The sequence below is a fragment of the Plasmodium brasilianum genome, chromosome 7, assembly GCF_023973825.1.
Source record: "Plasmodium brasilianum strain Bolivian I chromosome 7, whole genome shotgun sequence".
NCBI classification, from domain to species: Eukaryota; Apicomplexa; class Aconoidasida; order Haemosporida; family Plasmodiidae; genus Plasmodium; species Plasmodium brasilianum.
In genome coordinates, this window is record NC_090120.1 from 1,219,498 (window position 1) to 1,246,624 (window position 27,127).

Consider the following 27,127-nt stretch of genomic DNA (forward strand, 5'->3'; position numbering starts at 1 on the left):
AAAAAAAAAAATTAAAAATTAAGAAAACTTAAAAATTAACCATTTATTAGGAAATACAATTACTAAAAATAAAATGGAAAAAAAAAAAAAAAAAATTCAAAAGGATATTTTTTACTACTGTTGCATTTTAATGAAATAAAAAAAAAAAAAAAAAAAACTGCATAAAAAAAAGGTGTTGTAGTGTTTTTACTTTTTAAGGATTAAACAGTTAAACTGCAATGTTAACAAATCGCATTGATTTTTTAAAAAAGAGTATCCATAATATAGTATAATATACTTTAAAGGAAAAATGCCATGGTAATTATATATATATATATATATATATATATATATGTTCATTTATAAATTTACATATATACATGTACATATATAAATATACATATATACTGTACGTATATATATATATATAAGTATGTATACATCAATTTTGCATAATTGTTGTATGGGTTATACGACAGAACCGAATTTTGTGTGTGACGAAAAAAAAAAAATTCGTTAAGGAATTTAATATAAATGAAAATTTTTGAAAATTACAAATGTTTGTTTTTTATAAAAAGAAATAGTTCTAAAAATGTAGTTTTTAAAGGAAAATATTGTAACAGAATTTTTTTTTTTTGATGTTGTAATTCTTTTATTTCTCTTCATCATATTACAAAAAGAACTGGGAAAAAAAAAAAAAATAAAATAGAACAAAATTAATTTTTACACTTTAAAAATTTATATTATTTTTTAAGAATAACAAAAAAATGTGGCAAAAATGTTAAAAAAATAGTGGCAAAAAAGTACCCTACTCTGGTATTCATTGAACTGTATAAATTGCATAAACTTCTTGAATTTTTATTTATTTGCATTAGGTCCGTGTAACGCACAAAAAAGCTTCCTATATTTTGGTAATTTGTTTACACAACAATTTTATGTATCTTGAGCACTAAAAATGTTTTTAATATTATTCTCAATTAAATTTTGAATATTTATCATATTTTCATTGACTGAACATGAATGGTCAATTGATGTGTCAAAAATATTATCTATCATTTCATTGAATGATTTTTTTTTTTTTTTGAGATGCTATTCATGCCTTCTTGATTTTTTAAACCATTTGAGTTTATTTCTTTTGTATTTTTTATATCATTACTAGTATTCTTTTTTTCTTTAATAATTGCATCCTTGAGCATTGCCACTTGTTGAAACTTTTCATTTTTATTTTTTGTAATATCTTTATATTGATGTAATGACAAAAAATTGTCATTATCGATTTCTTTTAAATATGTTTTTTTTTCCAATGTACTTTTATTGCTTTTACTCTCGTCCTTCAAAGGATCGCATGTGTTCATCTGCTGCATGCCATTGTTACATACTGAAGAAGAATTAAATCCTGTTGTACTCCTTACATTTGCGTAGTATTTTGAGTGTCCTTTTAAATTCTTTCCTGTTACACCATTCATTTTCAAATCTGTAATTTCTGTTTTTAAATATGGTTTGTCGGAATAATCCAGATTATCCTTTTTATTATCGCTATCATAATTTTCAGCTTTATTATTATCATCGTCATAATTATCATCGTCATAATTATTATCGTCATAATTATTATCGTCATAATTATTATCGTCATAATTATTATCGTCATAATTATTATCGTCATAATTATTAGCGTTATTATTTTCACTTTTACTACTGTCATTAGTATCACTGTTATCAGCGCATTTATTTTTTTTATTTTTTTTTCTCACACACTTTTCTATTGCCTTGACGCTATTCTCGTATTGGCCTTCTTTCTTCACATCTTCATCTACACACATTTCTGCATTATCTTCACCCTTATTTTTCATTTTATTGTTTTTATTGAGTTCTTTTGTTTCAATAATTTTACGTCTTTCTGGATATGTAATCACTTGTGTGTTATCAACGAGAATGGACATTTCTTTTAATTTTTTCTGACTATTATTATCTGTTTTCTTTTTTAAAAAAATTTTCCCTTCATTTTGAAATTGGTCATTTTTGCATGCACTGTTCATACTCTTCTGCACGTAATTGTTGACATTTTCGTTCGCGCTTTTGTTGACATTTTCGTTCACGTTTTTGTTAATATTTTCGTTCGCGCCTTTGTTGACATTTTTGTTCACGTTTCTGTTCACGTTTACAATCACATTTTTTTTATGAAGGAAGTTCCTTAGTGAACTATCCTCACTCGCACGTGACGACATTTCATTGATACTCTTTTTAGTGCTGACCTGTTCATAATTTATTATATGGTTTTTTTCTTCACAATTTTTTTTATTCATTTTTTCCTCGTATGTGTTATTTCCTTTTATTTTTTGCAAGGACGACAGTATTTCTTCCATTTGTTCCATGACGGTTTTTTTAAGTTTTTCATTTTTTAAATAATCGATGTTACAGTTTTTATTATTACCGTTGATATTATTACCGTTGATATTATTACCGTTGATATTATTACCGTTGATATCATTACCGTTGATATTATTATCGTTGTTATTATTACCTTTGTTATTATTACCTTTGTTATTATTACAGTTTTTATTATTACCTTTGTTAATGTTGTTTTTGTAATTGTTGCTATTATTACTGTTGCTGCTATTTAAATTTCCCTCAGTTAACACATCTTTTGTTTGTTTGTGTACGTCTACCTCATCTTCGTTGTTCGTGTAGTTAACTGTATTGTCGTTTGTTCTATCATTCGTACTATCATCCGTCTCCCGTGACTCGTTCGTAAGAATGTTATTCATAATGTTGTTATGGAATACATTATTTTGTGTTTTCTTCTGAGTGTAATTTTTAGTATGACTGTTCATAAAATTTTCGAGAACACCGATTAATTTACCCCATAATTTACCATTTTCCTTTGACTCATTTCCGTTTTCCAAATTTTCAAAAGTTGCTTTAATAGAATCTTCCAAAAACAATTCTAGTGATGAATCACTGTCTCTATAAATCTCCCAGTTTTTTCTGAGTTCATTTTTTAAAAGAATTAAAAAATTTGTTGATATATCTTCACATATGCTGCTATTTTTTCCATTTTCGCTAGTCAGTTGGTCGTCCGTAGGACCCTTTTTTTTACGTCCTCCTTTTTTCACATCTGCATCTAGTACTACTTCTTCCTTCGCTTCGACATAAAATACCTCCTTTTCCTTATCTAAAATTTTATTTCGTTCCACCTTCATTTTTTCCAAATAAGATGACTCCTCCAAGGCTTCACAAATATAGACAGGACTGCCATATGCATGACCATCATACTCGTGATTATCATGTGCTTCTGTACCATATAATTTGTTATCACTCCTCGTAACAGCATCATGTGCAATGGTTTTATTACTACTGCACTCGCTTTTTAATAATTCATGTTTACTATGCAAATCATTAATTTTTTCGATACTTTTATTAATAATGTTATCTTTAGCACATAACTGACCTTTTAATTTAGCTATTTCTTCCTTTAGATCGGTGTTATTTTTGGACAGTTCATCATTAGTACATTGGAGAGCATGATGCTTTTGCTTTAACTCGTTATAATCTATTTCTCTTCCCTTAATTGAATTTTCAATTTTTTTTAAAATATATTTTTTTTTTTTTTTTTCTTTTTCTAAATTTAATTTATAATTATTAGCTATTTTATGTAATTCCTCTTCTTTTTCTTTTAATTTATCACATTGTACAGTTAGAAACATAATTTTCTTGTTACATTCTTCATTCTTATTGACAATATAATCTTTTATTTTTTCCATATCTGTTATTTTATTAACTAACTGCTGTAAATCATAATGATGTTGATGTGATTCTTCGTCTAATTCCTTTTTGAGGAAAACATTTTCTTTCTGCATCTTATCTATATAATTCTGAAAAGACTGTTTATTTATTCTTAACATTTCATTAGTTTTTATAACAGTGTTTTCTAACATGAATTTTAAATAATCATTTTTTTTATCTACTTCTTCCTTTTCCCTTTTGATGTCATTATATTCCTTAAGAATAATTTTCATACTTTTAGAAATTCGCTTCACATACTTTTTATGTCTTTTTTTTTTCAGATTGAACTTATTTTCCATTTTTTCTTTTATATTTACCAAAATATTTTGCTCAATTTCATCATCTTTTTTTTTTTTGTCTTTTTCACATTTCGGTACATTAAGTGAAATGTTTTTTTCTTTCCCCACCATTTGGTTTAAAACACACGCGATACTATCCCCAATTTTGAAAACAGAACCATCTGCTGTTTTAGCGGCAGACCCATCCACCATCCAATCGGAAAAACCTTCCCAATTGTTCTGCTCGTCTTTTTTCACATTGAGGATAGTTTCCTTTTTTTCTACGTTCTTTTTTCCCCTTAATATATCATTTTTCATATAGTTAATTTCTTGCTGCAGCTTTTTTAAGAGCACCATTTTGTCATTTTTCAATTTTTGTTTGTGTATGTTTTCTAAACAAATTGCATTTTCTTCGATAATTTCACTCTTCTCTATACTTGGAATGTTATCAATTTTTTTTGTTTCATTTTTTTTTTTTTTTTTTTTTTTTTTCATTATTGTATTTATGCTATTGGAGCAATGCTGGTTGTCCCCTTTGTTAACAGTGGTTAACAAGTCCAAGCTAGGACTACTATTCACGCTTCTTTTATTACCTGCTTTATGTTTATTATTACTAGTACTACTATTACAGACACATTCTACTTCGCTTCCTTTTTGTTTGACTCCTTTAGCAATTTTATTGACAAATGTATGATCGACCAATGCTTTACTACGTTTTTTCATAATAGAACTTGGTTCACCACTTTTCTTATGTAGCTCATATTTATCATTTATTTCTCTTTTGTTACAACATGAACTGTTCATATTTTCTTTTTTCAAATGACCCGCAATTTTACATTCGCTAGAATGTTTCAAATGCTGGGATTTTTGTTCATTCATAATTTTATTTCTTTTTTTTTTTACCAATTTATTGCAAATATGATTTGTTTTATTTTCCTGACTATCGTACATATTGTTCTCTGTGACTCTGCAGCATTTCGTTTTATCATTTGTGTTACTACGATTCACATTAAGATGAGACAACTTTATGATTTCTCCTTTTTTTTCAAAAGAAGTATTTAAAACATTTGGCAAATTTATGCATACATTTTTTTCCTTTTTGTTTAACTTTTTCAATTTCAACACACTACCTAATGTGCATTTTGTTTTATTATTTATATTTTTTTCAGCATATTCAGAATTAAGATCATTCTTACACAAATTATTAGCTTTTCCATGATGTAATGAAAAGACTAATTCTTTTTTTTTTTTTTTTTTCATTTCGTCAAATGATGAGAAATTGACTTTATATGTTTCTTCTTCCGTTTTATACTCTCCGTCATTATAACGACTATTATAATAACTATCATTACAACTAACATAAAAACTATTCTTACAACCTTTGTGTGGTGTATCAAAAATATTATTAACAGGACAGGTATTTAAAAAATTTCCTGTACAATGATCACAATTTTTTGCAATTTTACCTGAGTCAGAAAAATATTCCACATTTTGCGATTTTACTATGTTATGAGATGATGAAACATTTTTATCATCACTTAGACAATTACATATGTTAGATGAGAATGCATTTTCTTTCATATATGTTGAAGTGCATATTTCTTGTTTCTCTTTTTTCTTGTTGTTATTACTTTGTGCATAACTTTTATTTAAACTATTCACCCCTAAACAAGGCATAAAGAATTGTTTATTGGGTAATATCTTTGTTATCTTTTTATTTGTTTCTTTCTTATCATTTTTTACGCATATACTTGTATTACTCAATTCGCTATTTTCATTTTTGCTGTTTCGTAATATTTTATCTTTATTACTAACTAAAATTTTTTTCTTTCCTTCTTTGCACTTTCTCATTTTTGTTAAATTACTTTCACTTAAATTCCTTTTCATACTACAACTTTTTATACTATGGTTACTATTGCTCGAATATTTTCGGTCATTAGTAAAAATATGTTCATCCTTATCACATCCACTAAAATTAGCACATTCATCACAGCTATCATCATCATTATAACTCACAATGGATAACAAGTCATTCCTGATTTTACTCCTTAACTCGTTAGTATGTGTTATATTACTATTATTGCTCTTTTCTATCACACAAGTTTTTTCATCGAGCTGTAAAACTGCATTATGGAAGGGGGGAATACTACCACAGATGGTAGGATCACCATCACTACTTCCACTGGTACCGCTAACATCACTAAAAGATTTTTCTTTGCCGAAAAATAGCTTACATTTCTTTACCCCCCCATGATTATACCCTCTTTTTCTACTTGCAGAATTGAAGGAAGAAACATTTTTTTTAAAATTGTCCATTTTTTCCTTTCTTAGTAGTACTTCATGTCCATATGGTAAATCCATGTTCTTATTACATGTTGCTATAGCTTTAAATATACCACTTGTTCTATTATTTGTTCTATTATTTGTTCTATTATTCGTTCTATTATTTGTTCTATTATTCGTTCTATTATTTGTTCTATTATTTGTTCTATTTTTCATTTTTTTATTTATCCTATGCTTTAGTTTAAGGTTCTTTCTTTCTTTTATTCTTCCATCTCCCTTACGCAAACACGAAATAATTTTGAACTCCTTCCTGTCTTGGTAATAGTATTTATTACATTTCATTTCCCCCCTTTTTTTTCTCCTTATATTTGTATGCTCACCAAATAAAATTCTACTTCCATTTGATTGAAGCTTCATAGCTTTAACATCATTCGGGGGGGTCTTTGAATAATGGACCCTACTATTTACGCGGCTATTCATGCTGCTATTTATGCTTATATTCATGCCGTTATGCATGCTGCTAACCATCTCGCTAAACGTGCTATTATCCATAGACCTGTATTTGCTCGGATGCTCAACATTATCATACGTATCATTCGCCTTAACACAGCTGAACGTATTTTTTGTAGTACTACTATTCCTATTCTCTTTATCTTCAAAAAGCTTGATATCCTCCAAAATTTCACCTTTTTCTTTGTTTTCTATCTGCACATTTTCATAACTCATGTTATCATTCCCTAGACAATAACTTCTATTATTGTTAATGACACTGATAATAGGATGGTTCGTGTTAATTAACCTTTTCATTATGCTATAACCATGTTTACTCTTCACAGGTGCATCTCTTTTGTCGTCATCCGTATTTCGTTCACTATTGAATTTTACAAAGTCAGAACCCTTATGCAATTTATTTAAACTAATGTTACATTCATTCATCTTTTTATACACAAATTTTTTTTCTTCCATTCCTTTCTTTTCCATTTCGCCTTTTGATTTTTCATAATTATGCAGAGACTCGCAGTTTTCCACTCCCCCACATTTCCCCTCTTTTTCATATTCTTCTCTTTCACTTTTCGTGCTATTATTTTTTCCTTCCTCCTTCTCAGTAGACATTTCTGCTGATATATTACTGTCTAATATTCTACTCTCCTCATTATTTTTATTAGTTACTGTTGTTATTTTCCCCTCTGAGTTTTTCTGTTCTTCTTCCCCGTCTTTTCCCACGTGTCCCTTTGTCATTCCTTTCTCCTCCTCCTTCGTTACCCTCTTATTCTTCTCCTCCTTCTGTTCCTTTTTCCCTTCCCGTTCTCTAACCTCCCCATAATGATAAGCACAAGTCTGTTTAACGTTATCTTGCACCCGTGTTAGTGTGTTGTCAGTTTGATAGTGTAACAGTTCCCCATTAATAAGGCTTACTTTTTTGTTATATATATCACTGTTTATATACTCATTATCCGATTCATCAAAATTGATAGTATTGTGTATGTTATTTATTGTAATTACTTCCTCCTTTGATATATTTTTAAAAGTTTCTATAACATTTGACTTCTCTTTATGAACACTTTTTTTTCTGTAATAATCATTATAATTATTACAATTTTTTTGCATGTTAAAATATAATATGTCATCTTCTTCTTTAATATTTTGTGTTTTCTCATCATAATGACTGTTAAGAATATGGTAGTTATTACTAGTGCTCACCGAGTTTTTCGATTTTTCCTTCTCTTCATGCTTCTGGAATTGGTACCTTTGTCCCCTGTCTAACTCGAGTTCCTCTTCCTCCCGTTCCTCTTCCTCCCGTTCTTCTTCTTCCAGTTTCTCTGCTTCTTCTACGTTTGTATCCCTATTTCCTTTCTTCTTGTTCTCTTCCTCCCCTTCCTCTTTTCCCCCTTGATCTTCCCTCTCAGATGCACTATCTTCATCGTTCGAATTCAAGTTTATCAATTCGTAATTATTTTTAGCCAAATCATATACATAGTTTGAAAAGGACACTGTTTTTTTAATTCCTTCACTACTAGGAAATTTTTTTAAAGACGATTTGATATTATATAAATCTTTTTCATTTCCTCTATTATTAATTATGATAACATTTTTATGATTTTTCATACTACTACTAGGTCGTTCCCCGTAAAAGTTAGTAGCCAAAAAATCATCATCTTCGTCATATTCATCATTATAATATTCGTCCTCTTCCATATCTTCTCTTTGCCTAATATTATCCGAGGAATCGTTTTCCGTGTGTAACCTATACACATCATTGTTATCGTCATCATCGTCGTCATGATTGCCATTGTGGTTATCTTCATCGTTATCGCCATGATTATCTTCATCGTTATCGCCAAGATTATCTTCATCGTTATCGCCAAGATTATCTTCATCGTTATCGCCAAGATTATCTTCATCGTTATCGCCATGATTATCTTCATCGTTATCGCCATGATTATCATCACATTTATCATAATCGTTATCTTCATCCTTATCGTTGTATTTTACAATCCGACAATGGTTGTTATCTACTACTGTATGAACATCATTTGAACAGCTTATCCCATCATGGCAGCCCATTTTCGTTGCTTTACACATGTTGCTTCTATCCGCATTTTCGTTCCTTTCATCTCTGCCTTCTGCACTCCCCCCTTCTCCGCTCAATAAGCCGTTTACGGTGTTAATTATGCTTCTATCGCCACTGCTGCGGTTGATGCTACCATCATTACCAATACTTCCCTCCCCCACGATAGTCTCATCTAAGCACTGCTTCTTTGCTTCTTTGGTTATACTGCCAACACTGCCAACACTGCCAACACTACCAACACTTCCAACACTGCCAACACTGTCAACACTGCCAACACTGCCAACACTGCCAACATTACCAATATTTCTAATCATTGAGCATTTCTCAACATTCAGCAGTGGGATACTACTCCTAGACTCTTCCTTGTGTGCTACCTTCTCCCCCTTATTACTACCTTTGCCCGTGCTATCATTTATTATACCACTATTTGTGTCATCATGTGATAGTGTATTAACTCTATCGCTATTATTAGAGCATGATATTTTCTCTACTATAGCAGCTTCCCCCTCATCACGTATAGTGTATTCTGCTGTTGCTCTCTTCCTATTATACTCATAATTATAAATAGTTTTATTATTTTTTTTAATTTCTTCGTTATGACTGTAATTATTACCTGACTTGTTCATACGATTTTCGTCGCGCTCCTCCTCCTCCTCAACAACGACATTATATTCTTCCAAAGATGTGTAATTTTTGCTTCCCTTCTTATCAAACTCGGTAAGCTTATTCTGACCGAGGTAGCCGTTCAGTGTGTTTATGTTGTTCGCCAAATCGGCAAGAGCATCATAACTGCCATTACCACTGCCATCGCCACTACCATTGCCATTATCACTGTTAATATCATTGCCGTTACCACTGTTAATATCATTGCCGTTACCACTGTTAATATCATTACCGTTACCACTACCATTGCCATTATCACTGTTAATATCATTGCCATTACCACTTTTAATATCATTGCCATTACCACTGTTAATATCATTGCCGTTACCACTAGTTGAACTACCGTTCACAATGCTAACAATGCTAACAGTGCTATCAGTTTTAACACTTCTAGTACTACTAACAAGATCTATGGGGCCTGTTTCAGCACTTGATGCAGTAATAGTGCCTACCTGCTTTCTGCCATCATTTAGAAGGTCGTCAATTGACTTAGTATGTTCATTTGTGTCCTTTATCTCGTTTGACTTTTTCCTTTGAACATCGTGTTCATAGTTCTCTACACCGATAATTAAGTTTTCGTATGAACTGAGTAGACCTATTTTTATATTATTTATATAATAGCCATGAGACAACTGATCAATGTTTTTAACCCATATATTTTTCTTTTCACATAAACCGATAATAAAATTAGTATTAATATGCATATCATCAAATTTGTTCTTAATTAAACTGGGTGTTTTCCCATAATTCCCCCCCCATATATATATGTCTTCCTCTAGTGTTTTACATAAACTAATTTTACCTGCACTAACTAAAGTAACGTTTATTAGACCCTCAATTTTTCTGGGTTCAAGACATTCTATGCAGTTGTTATGCCCTAAAGCATTATTTGTGTTATCTCCCCATGAATAAACAAAATTATTAAAATTTATGCCTAATATGAAATTTGTACCAATAGATAATTTTTTAAAAGCTATATTATTAGTATGTATAAGATGAGGTTTTGATAAAATTCTATTTATTTTATTTCTATTTATTTTGCTTTTTATAAAATGCTCATTTATTATACCAAAGCCGTATAATAATCCATCAATGGTTATGTATAAGGTATACTTTTCTGAACAATACACGCATTTAACTATATTATTTTCAACGTCTACTTTGTGGACACTGTACCTTTTCAAATTCTGTTCTTTTCCACTGTTTGCACTGCTTCCGCTGGTAACCTTGCCTATACGGTTAAATGCACAATCATTATCTGGAACCCCCGATGAATAGGGTACCTCTTTTTCACTTGACACTGTATTATTTCCTAATTGACCATATGTATTATCTCCATAAGTAAACAATTCTCCTTCTTTTGAAATAAAAGAAATGTGGTGATACCCACTACTCACATCATGTATAATTTTATTCTTTAACAATCCATCTGATAATAAGTAGGGGACGTTTTTATCAAAATCGTTGAAATTATTTATACGCCAACAATAAATTTTACCCACTACTGATAAGAAACCTATAATAGATTTTCCACAACTTACCTTAGCTATCTTTACTTGTGGATAAAATATTTTATGAGTTATCATTTCATCTTTCTTATCTTTTTTCTGTTTATTAAAATTAGTGCAATTTGAATTATTCGCGTCTTCATTTTGCTTCTTTTTATCAGTATTTATTCCGGAGCACTTTTCTTCTTTTTTTTCTCCTTCTCCTTCTTCTTTCCCTTCTTCTTTCCCTTCTTCATTTTCTCTCTCTGCATCTTTCTCTACATATGTTGAACTTTCATTCCTTTTCCTTTTACTATTTTTAAGATCATTTATAACAAATACATGAATTATACTACCATGTTTTTCGTTTGACGCCATTTTACCCCAACTTTTTCTGTAGCCGTTTTTTCATAGCGGACTAGCCAATTTGACACACAAGTGGAGATAAGAGCATATAAAAAGCACAAGCGGAAATAGGAGAAAATTAGAAGCAGCGGTGAGAGTATCGGAAAAAGTGTTAATAGCGACAGGTGTGGAAGCTGAAGCAAAGACAGTATCAGTCCTACTAACAAACAAAAGCAAAAACCTAAACACAAACACAAATTCCACAAAAAGCACCGCACCTACAGATGAACAAGTTCAAAAATAAAAAATTTCTTCCAAGCAGATTAAACATAAACAGATAAACTTGAAGATGTGGAAGCGAAGCGCATGCAGATAGACTTAACTGAAAGAGGGTTGAGCAAACGGAAACACAATATGCCCCAATAGTTGAAAAAGTGAACGACTTAAGCGAAACGAAACTGACTAAACGATTAAAACACTATTGCAAAAAATGCTAAAATGTCAAAAAAAAATTTACAAAAAAAAAGAATCAATCAATCACATGATATATGGTACACTCACATATTACATATGTACCATGTTTCCCTTAATTTATATTAAAAAAAAAATAAGGTAATACAAAAAAAATAGGCATATGAATGTATGTACTTTTCACATTCAAAAAAGTAAAATAGAAGAACGAAAAAAGGTAAGGGAAATCTTAAACAAATGGTTTACATTTGCGCATGGAAGAAAGGCGTTATTAGGAAGGAGACACAAAAAAAAAAAAAAAAAAAAAAAAAAAAGAAGAAAGGAGAAAGGAGAAAGGAGAAAGGAAAAAGGAAAAAGGAAAAAGGAAAAAGAAAAGAGGATAATGCAAAATGGAAAAAAACAAAAATTGTCATAAAATTTTACAAAGATATGTATATAAAACCAAAGTTGTATATACGTGCAACGTCCAAATTTCTTATTTTTAAACGAAAGGCAAATTTAAAAAGAATAAGAAAAAAAAACAAAGTTGTGCAATTGTACTATCTCCTTAAATATTTTTGCTCAAAAATTAGACAACAAAAATGTATGAATGCATATTTTACACTTTAAAATGTAAAAAATAGGGAAACGAAACAGAATATACATAAAGTGAAGATATGCGAAAAATAAAATAAAATAAAACATAGCGCTATATAACGTAATACGATATAATATAACACAGTATTACATCATATGGGAGTAACATGTTTATATATGTATAGCATAATTAGACTGTATAGTGTGTTGAGTAAATTATTACACACGAAGAACTTTTACGGCATGTAACTGAGTAGTATGAAGAGTATAAAAAACAAAATATATGTATGCATATAATACATATACACGTATGCATATACACAAATATACACGTATACAAATATACATACATATATGCATATGCATATATTAATTTATGTTATATTAAATAAAACAAAATGGAATGTTTTATCTTTTCCTAGCTTATTGCTTAAAAAATACAGGAGAAAAAGAAAAATTTGGAGATGCCATATTTTCCTTTTTTTCACATTTAACAAAAAAAAACAAAAAAAAAAAGTAAAAGATAAAGAAAATGAAAAAAAGGCAGAATAATATGAAATAAAATAATACTTAACACCAAAACACGTGTACTAATAATAAAAAGTAAAAAGAGTAGCACTTTTTTGGTACAATAAAACGTAAAAATAAATAAAATGCATAAATACATTCATATATATGTATATATATATATATATATATATATATTCACATATATATACATTTATACGTATACACATGTATACATATGCGTAAATGCTACTTTAACGTTTACTAATATCACTTTTCCTGCCTTTTTAAAATTTCGATTAAAAGGTAAAAATAAAACTTCCATATTGATATGCACATAGGGGAATACACACCTACTGGGGTATATAAAAATCTTCTTAATTTCCAAAATACGAAAAATAGAATAAAAAAAAAAAAAAAAATACAAACACACAGACACAAACACATACACAAACACGAACATATATACATATACAGAATGCTTATTTTTTAGATAAATGCTAAAACAGAACAATGTACTGGAAATTATTTTTAAAAGTGCGAGAAAAATACAGCCTTTTTATGGTAGTAAAATTTTTTTTTTTTTTTTTCAAACGTAAATACGATAAGAAAATTTTTTGTACTATGAAAAAATATAAAAATGTATAACAAAAAATAAAAATTGAAAAAGAGTTTCCACGGAAAAAAAGATATATGTTACATATTATCCTGTTAACACGATTAAAATTTAAGATACACAAAATGGCAATTCATTTTTCTTTTTTTTTTTATTTATTTATATTTTATTATTATTTCCTTATGTCTAAAAATGCAATTATTACTAGTGTGTGTTACCATATGCATTCATAATATTTTATTTTTCAAAATAATATAGCATTGTATCTTTGGTGTAATTTATAATAACGCGGAATGATTACAACCATTTTTATTTGTATTTTTGAATTATTTCACTTTTTCGACAACTTCAAAGGTGCGTATATGTATACACATGTACCGTACGCGCATACATGTACATATGTCCTTTGTGATATGTACAGAACAGATTAAATGTTACAACAATATTGTTCTTTTGTTTTTATCAACGGAAAGACTACCTACACTTAGCGCTCGAACTGTTTGGGTATTTTTAAGAGGATTAACAAGGTATATATTTTATAAAAATCCCCGCACGTACCCTTGTGTTTACTTATATATATGTACATGTATATGTACTTGTATATATATATATATATATATATATATATATGCGTAGATATGTAGACACCTATCTGTGCGGATTTTGAGTTTATATGTAAAAAGGGCTTTCCTGAGAGTACGAATAAACGGAATAAAAAATCAAAAAGAAAAAAAATATATATTCAAAAAATTTTAAATTTAAACTTACACTTACATTTATATTTTTATTCATATTAATATTTCGCTTCCACTTTTTAAGCGCAAAAATATACATTTCCATTTCTCCCGTGTGCAGTAAAACTCCTCCCCTTTTACTTAAAATAGGTAAAATACTGAGTACACAACTGTACCGTTAAATCATTCGTATATTTTTCAGTTACTTCCACTTTTTCTTTTTGCAAATAGAGATATATATTGCTTGTTATAAAAAAGGTGCACAAGTTTTCATCCCACTACAACGGTACACATATATATATGTTGAGTTTCTTACTTTATATGCCACTTCCATAGAAAAATTGGTAAGCACTTTTTTCTCTAATACTAATAAAAGATCGAAAAAACTTTGTACGTTTGTTGCCTAGAGAGATGTACATTAAAATAAGAAGAATAACAAAAAAGCAAAATAACAGACGGGCGAAGCAAGTCGGAATTTTTCATTGTAAGAACTATATAAAACGTGTAGATATGTATACATATGTACACTTACATATATACATGTATTATTAATGTATATATATGAGTAATCTCCCATTCCAAAAAATTATTTGAAATTGCTACTATCTATGTTTTTATATTTCCCCTCTTAAAATGAGCAAAAATGATTAAGCATATATCGTTTGATCGGCGAGGTGTTGTGCTTCTTATCATGGAAGGGGTTTTCGCTTTTTTCTTTGCCCTTAACTCCTTTCGCCTTTCGCTTTTCTTATTATTCTCTTTTTTTTTTTTTCTCTCTTCCTTCTTTACAATACTTGCTGAAATTTTCGATGGAAATTGCAACATACAAAGGGTCAAATAAATACTATTTCACCACAAAATAAAGAATACAAAAATAACAAAAAAATTGGCATACTTCATTTTATAGAACGTAACGAGCCTCGAAAATTACTATAGGGACATACAGATTTTTCCATTCCATTTATTAGTACATGCATGTATATGTATGTATATATATATTTATTTATTTATATATATATACTTGCTTATATTTACCTTTACAAACATACATATGTACATATACGTTCGTACGCATACATGCAAACTGGTACGTGCGAAAGTTTACAGTACAAAGGGGAATTTTTTTTTTTTTTTTTTCTTTTTTTTCTTCCTGAACATGTAAAGGTAAAGATAACAAAATGGCAAAATTTTGATTTCGTATACTTACGTAGAACGTACGTTGAGTAAACAAAAAAAAAAAAAAAAAAAAAAACGCATATATATATATATATATATATATATATTTATATTATATATATTTTATTTATATTTATATATAATTATATTTATATATATATTTATATATTTATATTTATATATTATATTTATATATATTTATATTTATATATATTTATATTTATATATATTTATATTTATATTTATATGTGATCCATTTATCCGTATATCGATTTACCCATATATCCGTTTATCTATTATATGTCATACGTTTTTAAATTAAAAGTATACCAAAAAGTAAAAAATTATTTTAAATATCACAAGTTGTCAACACTGAAAAAAAAAAGAAAAACTAAGAAATTAAAAAATTAAAAAATTAAAAATTTTTAAAATTTTTAAATTTTTAAATTTTTGTTAATCAGTATATTTGGGCAGAACAAAGTGATTACAACACATATAGCTTGTACGTGTTTGCACGTGATCTGATAAGCATACGCCTACATATGTACATACCCTCATACGTACACGCCTAAATGCGTACTCTCTCACATACATGAATGCTTCTGAACAGGAGAAACTATTCGCACATGCAATGGCAAATATTTTTTTTTTTTTTTTTTTTTTTTTGTTATTGTTAAAATGAATTTTATAAATAGAGAATTCTGGACACCTGGGAAGGGAAGAGAGCTTGCGGAAAAGTATGAAAAGAGCATAATCATGATTTCGTTGATATACATACCCGCAATCTTAATATTCCAAAATTATATGAAAAAAAGAAATGCAATTGAAGTGAAATTTATAAAGATAATATGGAATTTAACCTTATCTTTCTTATCATTTATTGGAGCGTTATTGATAGCTATACATGATAAAGAAGTTTTAAAAAATTTGATTGTAGAAGAATATGAATACAGCCCAGAAACAAGAGCAGTAATAGCAATATTTACTCTTACAAAAATTGTAGAATATGGGGATACAATATTTTTAGTTTTGAAAAAAAAAAAATTAACATTTTTACATTTCTATCATCATTTAAGTGTTGTTATATATTGTTTATATTCTCAAAAAGAACTGGTGTCTCATGCTCATTATTTTGTTTTTCTAAATCTGATCGTTCATAGTATTATGTATTTTTATTTTGGCTTTATATATATTATACCGAGACAAATTTATAAGATACGAAAATTTATTACATATTTACAAATATGTCAAATGCTTATGGGAATATTTATATCTTATTATGCTATGAAAAATGTGGAAAATAAGGTATATCTTACTAATGCCATTGCAAGTTTTGCTTTATATATTACATATGCAATTTTATTTTTAAATTTTTATTTTACTAATTATTATAGTAATATTAAAAGTAATGTAGCTACTTATCTTATAAGTATACATATAATGGGTGTTATAGGATTTATAATGATATGTAAGAGTAATGATATGTTAAGGTTATTTATAGAAGTTATTATAGGATGCATATTCACATTAACATTGTTAAATTTTTCATTTTATTTTAATAAGCATTATTATAAAGTGATAAGAAATAAAATATCTGAAAACAATTTTTATGAACAAAGAGATCTTTTTAACAAATACAAAAAAAAATATTATTCAAATATGGCTGTTTTAAAAAAAAAAATTACAATTAATATGATAAAGACATGTTTATTATGTTTTAACGGATTGGCAACATATGCACATGATCATATATTTCTTTTTGTGAATTTTTATTCTGAAAAAATTAAAAAAGTGACAAATGATTCGAAAATGGACAACCCAGAAAAACCAAATGAACAAATTATTATAAATCGTCATGGAAACACACAACAGAATCGACTGAACTCATCCTACGTAGCAACAGAGCAGGCTAATAGTAACATAAATAATATGGGCAATAAAGGAAGCGATGATAATGCCAATTCTGACACTAATAAGCATTTCAGTAATGATGCCAGTAGTAATGGCAATAGTTGTGGCAGTAATGTTTATAATCGCGGCTGTAATAACGTTAACTTGCGTAAAATCATATATAATAGCAAAAATAATAATATAAAAAATGATATAAAAAATGATATAAAAAATGATAGAAAAAATGATAGAAAAAATGATATTATTAATAGCAGTAACTACAGTAATAGCAGCGGTGGTAAGCAAAAAAGCGGCATTCATAAATTATTTATGCTGATAAAAGATCTGTACAGTTCATCTATAATTTCTTATATCATATGTAAATCGCCCATCGAAAATATTTCCTTAAATATGGAAAAGACTATAACACATCCATCTGAGCGTTCAACAATATATGCAAATAACAGCTTTTTTCATATAATAAAACAAACCATTCAAAATTATTTATTATACATTCTCTGTTTAATACTACCAATATACTATGGACTAAAAGTTTACAACGATGCTGTGCTAGGCTTGTGTGTACACGGAGCATTAAGGTGGCTCATCGAAATATACTCAACCAAAATATTTAACAAAACCAGCAAGTGCAATTCGTATTAACTGCGCACGTAAGATATTCATGGAATCCTTTGCTATAGTTTATCCCGCTCTCTTCTGTTTCAGATGACAAAAGCGAGGAACGCATTTTCCGGAAAAAGAAAAATGAAGAAAGCGAGGAACAGGTAACAGGAGCCAGGGCGAATGGAGCAAGAGAGAACGAAGGAAAATAAGGTAGACATTATAGGAACACATAGCAAAGCAGAAAAAATAGAGTATCTTTTATTTTGGGGCTCCATGCACATTTTGCTGCATCTTCTATTTTTCCACTGTTTTTAAGTGGGAAGTATATATAAGAGCAAAATTAAACAGCAGAGTGAGTTCCTGATACTGCATATGCTATTCACAAGAGCATACATGCATATATATTTACATACATTGGTATGTCGTTTATTGTGTACGAATTATACGAACCCGCTCCATCTTTTTGATGACCTTACCACTGATACAAGAAGTGTGTTCACTTGTGTAATTCTTTACATCCCATGTGTATTTAAACCGCAATTTCATTTGTTTACATTTACACCAATATATGAATATATTCTTGTTAATAACTTGTTCATAAAGTTAAAAACAAAAATAGGCATACAATTTTATCAACCATGAAAAAAAAAAAAAAAAAATTGCACCTTTTTAGCTAGTTCGTATATATACTTTTACACACACGTGGCATACCATTCCCATCCTGATAACAGGGCGCATGATATATTTAATTTTTTCACATCATCTTATTGCTTGTTTATATATATATATATATATATATATATTATATGTCCACGCCAATTTTTTCTGCTTTTTTTATTGAAGAACTTATTTAAACTTATAAATTTTTTAATATTCATTGTTAAAAATATAAGTAGTTTAGCAGATACAATCCCTTGCAAAGACTGCTCAATAAGAGGAACGTTGTCATTTTGTCGTTTATCTTTTTAGCCGTTTTGTAATTTTTTTTTTTTTTCAACTAAACAATTGTTAATATAAAACGAGAAATACCGATTGTGTTGCTTAAGAGTTAATTCAAAAACTCTTCAGGCAAAGCGTGCGCAAACAAAGGAAAAAGAAAAATACAAAATAAAGTATAAAATAAAATAAGTATAAAATAAAATAAGTATAAAATAAAATAAGTGTAAAATAAAATAAGTATAAAATAAAAGAAGTATAAAATAAAATAAGTATAAAATAAAATAAGTATAAAATAAAAGAAGTATAAAATAAAAGAAGTATAAAATAAAAGAAGTATAAAATAAAAGAAGTATAAAATAAAAGAAGTATAAAATAAAAGAAGTATAAAATAAAAGAAGTATAAAATAAAACTAAAATAAAACTAAATTAAGACTAAGATAAATTGAAAATAAAATAGAATAAAATAACAGGAAAAACTTGAAAAATAAAGCAGTATGGAAAAAATTTAATGAAGCACAAATTAAAAGAAGAGAAAATAAAAAAATAAAAAAAAAGAGGAATCCTTACATAACTCTAATTGGTCATCGTCCTCACAAATTTTTTAATCGCTCTAAAATTTTATTTATAAATTTTAACTTTTTTAAAGTATTTACTATATTTTCAAAATCCTGTGAGAAAAAGGAAAAGTGGTGGTACAAACAATATAACTAACAGCTTAGTTAACAGAGTAAACGTATACAAATGTACAAATGATGGAGAACATGTTTTTAAAAAAGCATATATTTTAGTCGTCTAAAAAATTAACAAGAGGATGACAGCAAAATTAGGGAAAAATAATGACAAAATAGGGGGAAAATAATGACAAAATAGGGGAAAAATAGCAGAAAAATAGGGGAAAAATAGGGGAAAAATAGCAGAAAAATAGGGGAAAAATAGCAGAAAAATAGGGGAAAAATAGCAGAAAAATAGGGGAAAAATAGCAGAAAAATAGGGGAAAAATAGCAGAAAAATAGGGGAAAAATAGCAGAAAAATAGCAGAAAAATAGGGGAAAAATAGCAGAAAAATAGCTGCCAATTAATTTAATATAAAATTCCATGTCCACCTATATGCGCAAAATTGATGACTCCTATGACTTACCTTTTCTTCGAAATGTAATTTTATCCTTTTAACGTGATCCTCGTACTTGTCTTTATATTCCCTACGGCAATTTTTAAAATATCAATTTGAAATGGGTAAAATTAGTAGAAATGGAATGAATAAATATTATATTTCCTATTTTGTTATTACCTTGTCAATAATAAAAGGTCCATTTCAGGCTTATTTATTTGTTCATTAATCTTATAAGAAATAGAAAAAAAATATGGATGAACAAGCAAGGTTTTACATGAACATGTATATAAGTGCAAAACTGACTGCTCTTACATCAAAAGAACATAAGTGCATGAAATTTTTAAAAATTATTATACCTTTATAATTTCAGACAAAAATTCTTCATCCTCTAGATTCTCATCTTCAGGTATCTTTAAAAAAAGAAAAAATAATAATCATATGTATATTTATATTTAATTTGTTAAAAGGGCAAAATATTCAACCAAAAAAGAAAAAGACAATGCAAAGTCCAAACTGTAAATACATAAATGAAATGTATAATATATCCTTGAACATGTTTACCTTGTAGTTATATTGAATGTTTATCATGTAGGAAGCCCGATCTATATCATTCAGTAGAATTCCATATGCGTTGTTTAAATAACTTGAGACTTCATTTATTCTTTCTAACTGTAATTATAATGTAATAACGAACTTATTTTTTATTTTCATATGCATTTTTTTTGTAATATTATTGCTTGAATTAGGAATAATTAAATTATTCGATGCATTATACAAAAAAACTCTTATTCATGAGGGTTCTCATGGTAGAAGTGTTTACGCTGATGAAAGAGTTTGTGTATATGAGTGTACTCGTTTAAGTATAAGTATATATGTATATATGTATGCATGTGGTGAGGGAGCATGCGCCATGTATATGTGCTATCAGTAACAAATTGCGTTTACTTCGGAATTCTGTGCATTCTTATCCGGGTGGTAAATTTTTTGTATATCATTAAATTTTTTCTTTAAATAATTTTTGTCTAAGTCATAGCTAACTTTTCTGCTTATGAACAAAAAAAAAAAAAAAAAAAAAAAGAGATATAAGTAAGATGACTACACATAAATTGCAGCTAATAAGTAATGTTTGACCTAATCATCATTTTGTGTATTTTATCACGTATTGAATATTGTGGCTTAATGGTAAATATATTGTTTAATTTGTTACCATATGCTTATTTATTTATTTTTATTTATTAATTTTTATTTATTAATTTTTATTTATTAATTTTTATTTTTTTATTAATTTTTATTTATTAATTTTTATTTTATTTGTTTTTAAATTTTCATACAAGCCGAAAAGCTCAAAAAAGTTAAAAATTTTAAAGACATCGACATTGATTAGCGCCTTACAACTCTAAAAGGGTAGGATGTTAATCGAAAAAAAAAAAAAAAAATATAACAACGATGTTGGAAATGACACGTTTTTATGTATACATAAGGATATATACATATATACATGTACATATACATAAGTCTCGTATCTTTGTAACGTTATAAATCCTCTCTTTTCACAATATTCTAATGCGTTATACTGAAAAAATTACAACATACTTGACAGCTGAACGGAACATTGTCAACATTTATATCCCTGTGACATTTGTAGCATTTTACTTGTTTAATATTTTTCCTTTTATTAAAATCTAACATATCATATTTATTATTATCTGTTATTAAAAGAAAAGAAAATGGTATACATATAACAATTCTCTAAATTTTTTGAAATAAATTTTAGATCATTTGACATATGTGTACTTCATCATTAATGGGATGCATGTAATGTATAAAAACATTTTCCTTTCTTTATTACACACATTTATTATTTCCATTTATGAACAGCCGTTTAGTTAATTTGTTGGAATAAGGTTTACACGATATTGTATTATTGACAGCATTGTGCTTCCACAATAAAGATATATATTTGATTTTGTTCATTGAGTTTATTATTGTCACATAGTATGTTTTTATATTATATTTTACTCTTTTATAAGGTAATAGTGTATATCTACACTTTACCGTTGAAATAATCTTTTGAAATTCGTATGAAAAAACAAGTAACTGCAAAAATTAGGATCAAGTTATAAAACAAACAAAAAAAAAAAAAATAAATAAATGCAAAAAGTAACAAAAAAAATAATTAAAAAGGATGAAAGCAATATAACATGTACAGTTGTTCTTCAGTTTGTAAATGTATTTTTACGCAATTTAATATTGTTTAATTTTATTTAGTTTTATTCGATTTTATTTAATTATGTTTGATTTTATTTAATTATGTTTGATTTTATTTAATTATGTTTGATTTTATTTAATTATGTTTGATTTTATTTAGTTTTATTCGATTTTATTTAATTATGTTTGATTTTATTTAGTTTTATTCGATTTTATTTAATTATGTTTGATTTTATTTAATTATGTTTGATTTTATTTAATTAGGTTTGATTTTATTTAATTATGTTTGATTTTATTTAATTATGTTTGATTTTATTTAATTATGTTTGATTTTATTTAATTATGTTTGATTTTTTTTAGTTTTATTCGATTTTATTTGTTTTTATATATTTTACTTTTTTTTTTTTTTTTTTTTGGGCGAAACGTGTTTAAGCCCTATATACAAAAACATTTTTAAAAATCCCTACCTGCACATAATGCTAAATGGAAACAACGTCGTAGGGGCACACAAACCATAATATGTAAATACAAATATGTATATACATATGTGTTTATGTGTACTCATAACGCGGAAGAATATATGGCACATGTACATTAACTCTTGGAATGTACTTCCACTTTTGAACAGACTTTCATTCTTGCTCTGCATTTTTTTACAAAACAGGAGGACTTCATTTATTTTTACACTTACATAGGAACATATATATTTACATATATATATATAAACATATGTGTATAATGCATAATGTGTAACCCTCATATGTGTGAGTTTTTTTATTAGTCGAACATGTACAAGTCAGGAAATTTTTTTTTTTTTTTTTTGTTAATTGTCAAAATGGTATTATTTCTTTTCCATAATGTTTTATATGCCTCTCATTTTGGTATTTCATTAATATGTGATTACAGGTACGTAGTACGTACGTAAGCATAGTATAACCATAGACACAGTATACACGCATGGTATGTACGTACACACAACATGTGTGCGCGCACGAGTACATGCGTTTTTGTTCAACTTCTACTGTTTCTTTCATACTCCCTGTACTTTTGCACTTGCTGTTCCTTAAAATTTTGCACAAATTTTTTATCCCATTTTGTTTCTTTCATCTTCCAGAATAAGGGTTTTTTGGATTTCATCAATTCAACAATGGATTTATCATATTCGTCTAGCATTTCTCGTATGAACCAGTCAGGTAAAATTCTTTCAATATCAAAATTTAATTGAAAAATAGCTTCTGGGATATGGGGAAAATTTGGAAAATGGTTAGCTGTTAATTTTTTTTCTTGAACACTTTTAAACAATGTTTTAATTATATCTTTAAAAAATATCCAATCAGCTTTTGGCATGGATGCAAGCATAGTTGTTAAAATAGTTTTTCTTACATTTGGTTGTTCATGACAAATTATTGTAGTAATGTTAATAACATCCTGCCATATATCTTTTTCTAAAATAGAATATATTCCTTTTTGTATAATCATCAAAATTATTAACCAGTCAGAAGGATGTTCCCTAAAATCCCTATTTTGAGCTTTTATATTTTTTTTTTCAATTTGTATAGCGTGTTTAATATATCCAAGAAATGCATAGTCTAATAAAGGTTTCATTGATTCAATAAAATCATTTAACCCTTTCTCATCATGTACAGCCTTTTCACATATAAGTTGAATCTTTTTCAAATGTTCTTTTTCTTCATGTTCCATTAAAATTTTTATATCATCATATAAACTCATAACAAACGAATTAACTATTTGTAGAATTCTTTTCTCTTCACTATTCTTTGGTGGGTTTTCTTGTAGTCTAATTTTCATTAAACATATATATTCATCACTTAGTAAAACATCCCGATAATTATTACAAACAGTTGGAATCATATCATCCTCTAAATATTGTAATTCTTCAATTAATGTGTTTAACCTCATTTCGTTTATTTTCCATTTTCCTCTCATTTGGTTTTTCTCCTCTTCACTGCTCTTCATGTAAATTTCGTAAAGTGTTAATTTCGGTTTATCGCTATGGTCGAGCAACTCCTTCTCCAAGCAATTAAAAAAGCGCCTGTTAATGTTGTTATCTGTGCCGCTATCACTGATATTACCGCCATAGCTGCTAACACTGCTATCACTAATGCCGCTCGAGCAGGGACTTAAATCTATAAAGGTGCCTTTTCCCTCCCGTCCTTCATTAGACGTACTGTCCGTTACATCTACATTGTTTTCATCATTTTTATTTGCTGAATTTTTCAAAATGTTACTATCAGATATATGCCCAGTACCTCCCTGTTCCTTCCGCACATACGCATTTGAATATTCATCTATATTATACAAACTTATTTTATCGGTTAAGTTTTCTATTTCAGTGAATCTATAAAATTTTTCTCTATTTTTCTGTTCATCTGATTTGATAGCCGCCTTTTTCCATACCATCTTTGATTCCTCTTCGGTTAAATCAAAGGATGTTTTCATAAAATTAATATAATCTTCTAACTTCAAAGTTAGTTTTTGTTCTTGAGATAATTCTAAATTTGCTTTTAACTGTAAAACGGAATTTCTTCTAAATTCTACTTTTTTTTCTTCTGACCAATCTTTCATAAATTCAGGTTCTTTCGATTTATCATCACATGTTAATTTTACTTTTGAGTTTATTCTTAATTCTTTAACTATTAAATGTTCTTCTGGGGAATCTTTTTGTATTTCTTTTATTCTGCTATCATACGTTTCTCCACTACTATTTGAATTTTCTTCTGAATTTCCTGAACTATTTATATTTTCTGTTTTATTTTTTCTTTTTTGCTCCTCTTCCTCACCTGAGTTCTTTACATTATCATTATGTATAGAGATATGTTTTGGGGTACCACCTTCTTCTGTAATGTAACTATAATTACTTTGAGGTGAGTGCGTATGCATCATCTTTTCCACATTTTTAGAAGTAGGATTTAAATAGAAAATTCCTTTTAAATCATGTTGTAGCTTTTTTATAATTCTTTGTTCGCAATCTTTTACAAGATAACTAACCATATTTCCATGTAGTCCTTTAATACCACTAGCAACTTTACCTCTATGTATATTTAACACTATTCCATTTTGAAATGAACTTAACTTTAGAACTAGACTATCTTCAGCTTCCCATTTTAAATCATATCCTGATATGAGAATTTCTATCCCATAGTTATTGTTCATAACTATTGTTTTTAATTTCATTACTGGTATACCAAATTCATTTTGGTTATATGACTTTTTATTCGCCCAATTGAGCAAAAAGGTGTTTACATCATCATATTTTGCATTTTCGAAATATTCTGTATGTAATAGTTCATTTTCCTCTACACTTTTTTGTGATATAGAATTCTTGTCATCATGTGTTGATGATGCATTATCATATGATATATGTAAAATATTTTCTTTTTCTACTACACCTACCCATTCACTCATCCCTCTATGTTTCTTTTTTAAAACTATACTTAATATACAATAATCTTCATGTTTTTCTAAAAACCATGTAGATAGATTTGTATCGACAAACCCTTTTAATTTCCCTTCTATTAAGCATTGTGGTTTATCTTTCAATTTTGCATATATATAATCATTCTTTAAACTATACTGAATATCACCTGGACTTGCATCTGGTGATAATCTTATTTTCACCTCTATATTATCATCTGATTCAACCCATTCGTAAGAGCACGTTGTTCCGCTTCCCCTAAATATGCGAAAGTAATCATTCCCACTTTTTTTCCACTTCTTTTTTAAATGGAAAAAGTTATTTATAAAATACCTTGAATAGGACAATTTTTTTGCCTTCTCCCTTTTACTATTACTTACTATGAGCTTATTTTTTATCTTAACTGAGCATCCATACTCAAGGTGAAATATTACCATAATAATTAGCATAAGCATTTGCCATAAACCCCATTTTGTCATCTTAATAGAGTATATAACTAAACTGCCTCGTTAACACATACATTACTGATGAGCTTCAAAAAAGGGGGAAGCGAAAAGAAGGGGCAAGTTAAATATCCGATATATCTCACTGCTTCCCCTAAGTATTTCACTACAGTTGCTGCGTATTTCACTGCTTTTCCTGTGTGCTCTTCGTTCCTTCGTTATTCCTAATTTTTCTGTTCATTCTGCTTTTTGAAAATATTGCTAAAGTGGTTATTCGTAAATGGATCTAATTTTTACTGTACTCTTCTCTTTCCCTTCTGCATTTCACTTCAACCCACACCTATCACTATTTTTCATCTACTTTCCTTATTTCCAAATTTTTTGTTTTCCATATATTATGCAATTATCTTAACATTTAGCAAAATAAAAAATTTCATGTATAAAATAATATAAAGGGTACATGTTTGGCTAAACGAGGAATTTTTTTTTTTTTTATTTTACATTTTTTTTTTTTTAATTCACAGCATTAAATTTTAAGGTATTTTATATACAAAGGAAGGATATAAACTTCAGTGCATGAAAGAATTATATATACATGTATGAGCTGGCACATGCACATATAATATATATATAGGCATGCACGTATGTATGTACGTATGTATATATAATGCTTCCCTTTTTGAGATTAAAGGCTTGTTTTCCTCACGTTGCTGTTCATGTTAACGTATGATCATACTGAGACTTTGTTGCTTCAATTCATTTTTTGTTAACTGTGCATTTTGCGGAAAGAGGATAAACTGTGTATAATTTTTTGAAATAAGTATATTTTGATCAAACGTTTAAGAAGGTGTGGTATCATAGCTGAATAGGTTAACATACAGTGAGAGTTCAACTTAAATTATTTAGACAAAGAATTGAGAAAATGCTAATTAATTATAATAAAAAAAAAAAAAAAAAAAAAGTAAAAAAAAGCATGGTTCAAATTGTATCATTTTGGGCGAAAGGT

At 27.9% G+C, this 27,127-nt stretch overlaps 4 protein-coding genes across 4 annotated transcripts; 1 reads left to right on the top strand and 3 right to left on the bottom strand.

Moving 5' to 3' along the window:
* Positions 1 to 1,031: 1,031 nt before the first annotated feature.
* On the bottom strand, positions 1,032 to 11,423 carry MKS88_001984 (regulator of chromosome condensation-PP1-interacting protein; the record flags this gene model as incomplete). Its single annotated transcript, XM_067214958.1, has 1 exon — positions 1,032 to 11,423. The coding sequence occupies one exon, from the start codon at positions 11,421 to 11,423 to the stop codon at positions 1,032 to 1,034; it is 10,392 nt and encodes a 3,463-aa protein (XP_067074284.1).
* A 4,725-nt stretch (positions 11,424 to 16,148) lies between these two features.
* Positions 16,149 to 18,023, top strand: MKS88_001985 (elongation of fatty acids protein; the record flags this gene model as incomplete). The annotated part of the gene is made up of 1 exon (XM_067214959.1): positions 16,149 to 18,023. The coding sequence occupies one exon, from the start codon at positions 16,149 to 16,151 to the stop codon at positions 18,021 to 18,023; it is 1,875 nt and encodes a 624-aa protein (XP_067074285.1).
* A 1,490-nt stretch (positions 18,024 to 19,513) lies between these two features.
* MKS88_001986 (chaperone) lies at positions 19,514 to 22,008 on the bottom strand (the record flags this gene model as incomplete). The annotated part of the gene is made up of 9 exons (XM_067214960.1): positions 19,514 to 19,591; positions 20,062 to 20,122; positions 20,212 to 20,261; positions 20,391 to 20,444; positions 20,596 to 20,703; positions 20,980 to 21,079; positions 21,366 to 21,430; positions 21,628 to 21,740; positions 21,945 to 22,008. The coding sequence occupies 9 exons, from the start codon at positions 22,006 to 22,008 to the stop codon at positions 19,514 to 19,516; spliced, it is 693 nt and encodes a 230-aa protein (XP_067074286.1).
* Positions 22,009 to 23,253: 1,245 nt separating this feature from the next.
* On the bottom strand, positions 23,254 to 26,157 carry MKS88_001987 (CS domain protein; the record flags this gene model as incomplete). Its single annotated transcript, XM_067214962.1, has 1 exon — positions 23,254 to 26,157. The coding sequence occupies one exon, from the start codon at positions 26,155 to 26,157 to the stop codon at positions 23,254 to 23,256; it is 2,904 nt and encodes a 967-aa protein (XP_067074287.1).
* Positions 26,158 to 27,127: the final 970 nt, after the last annotated feature.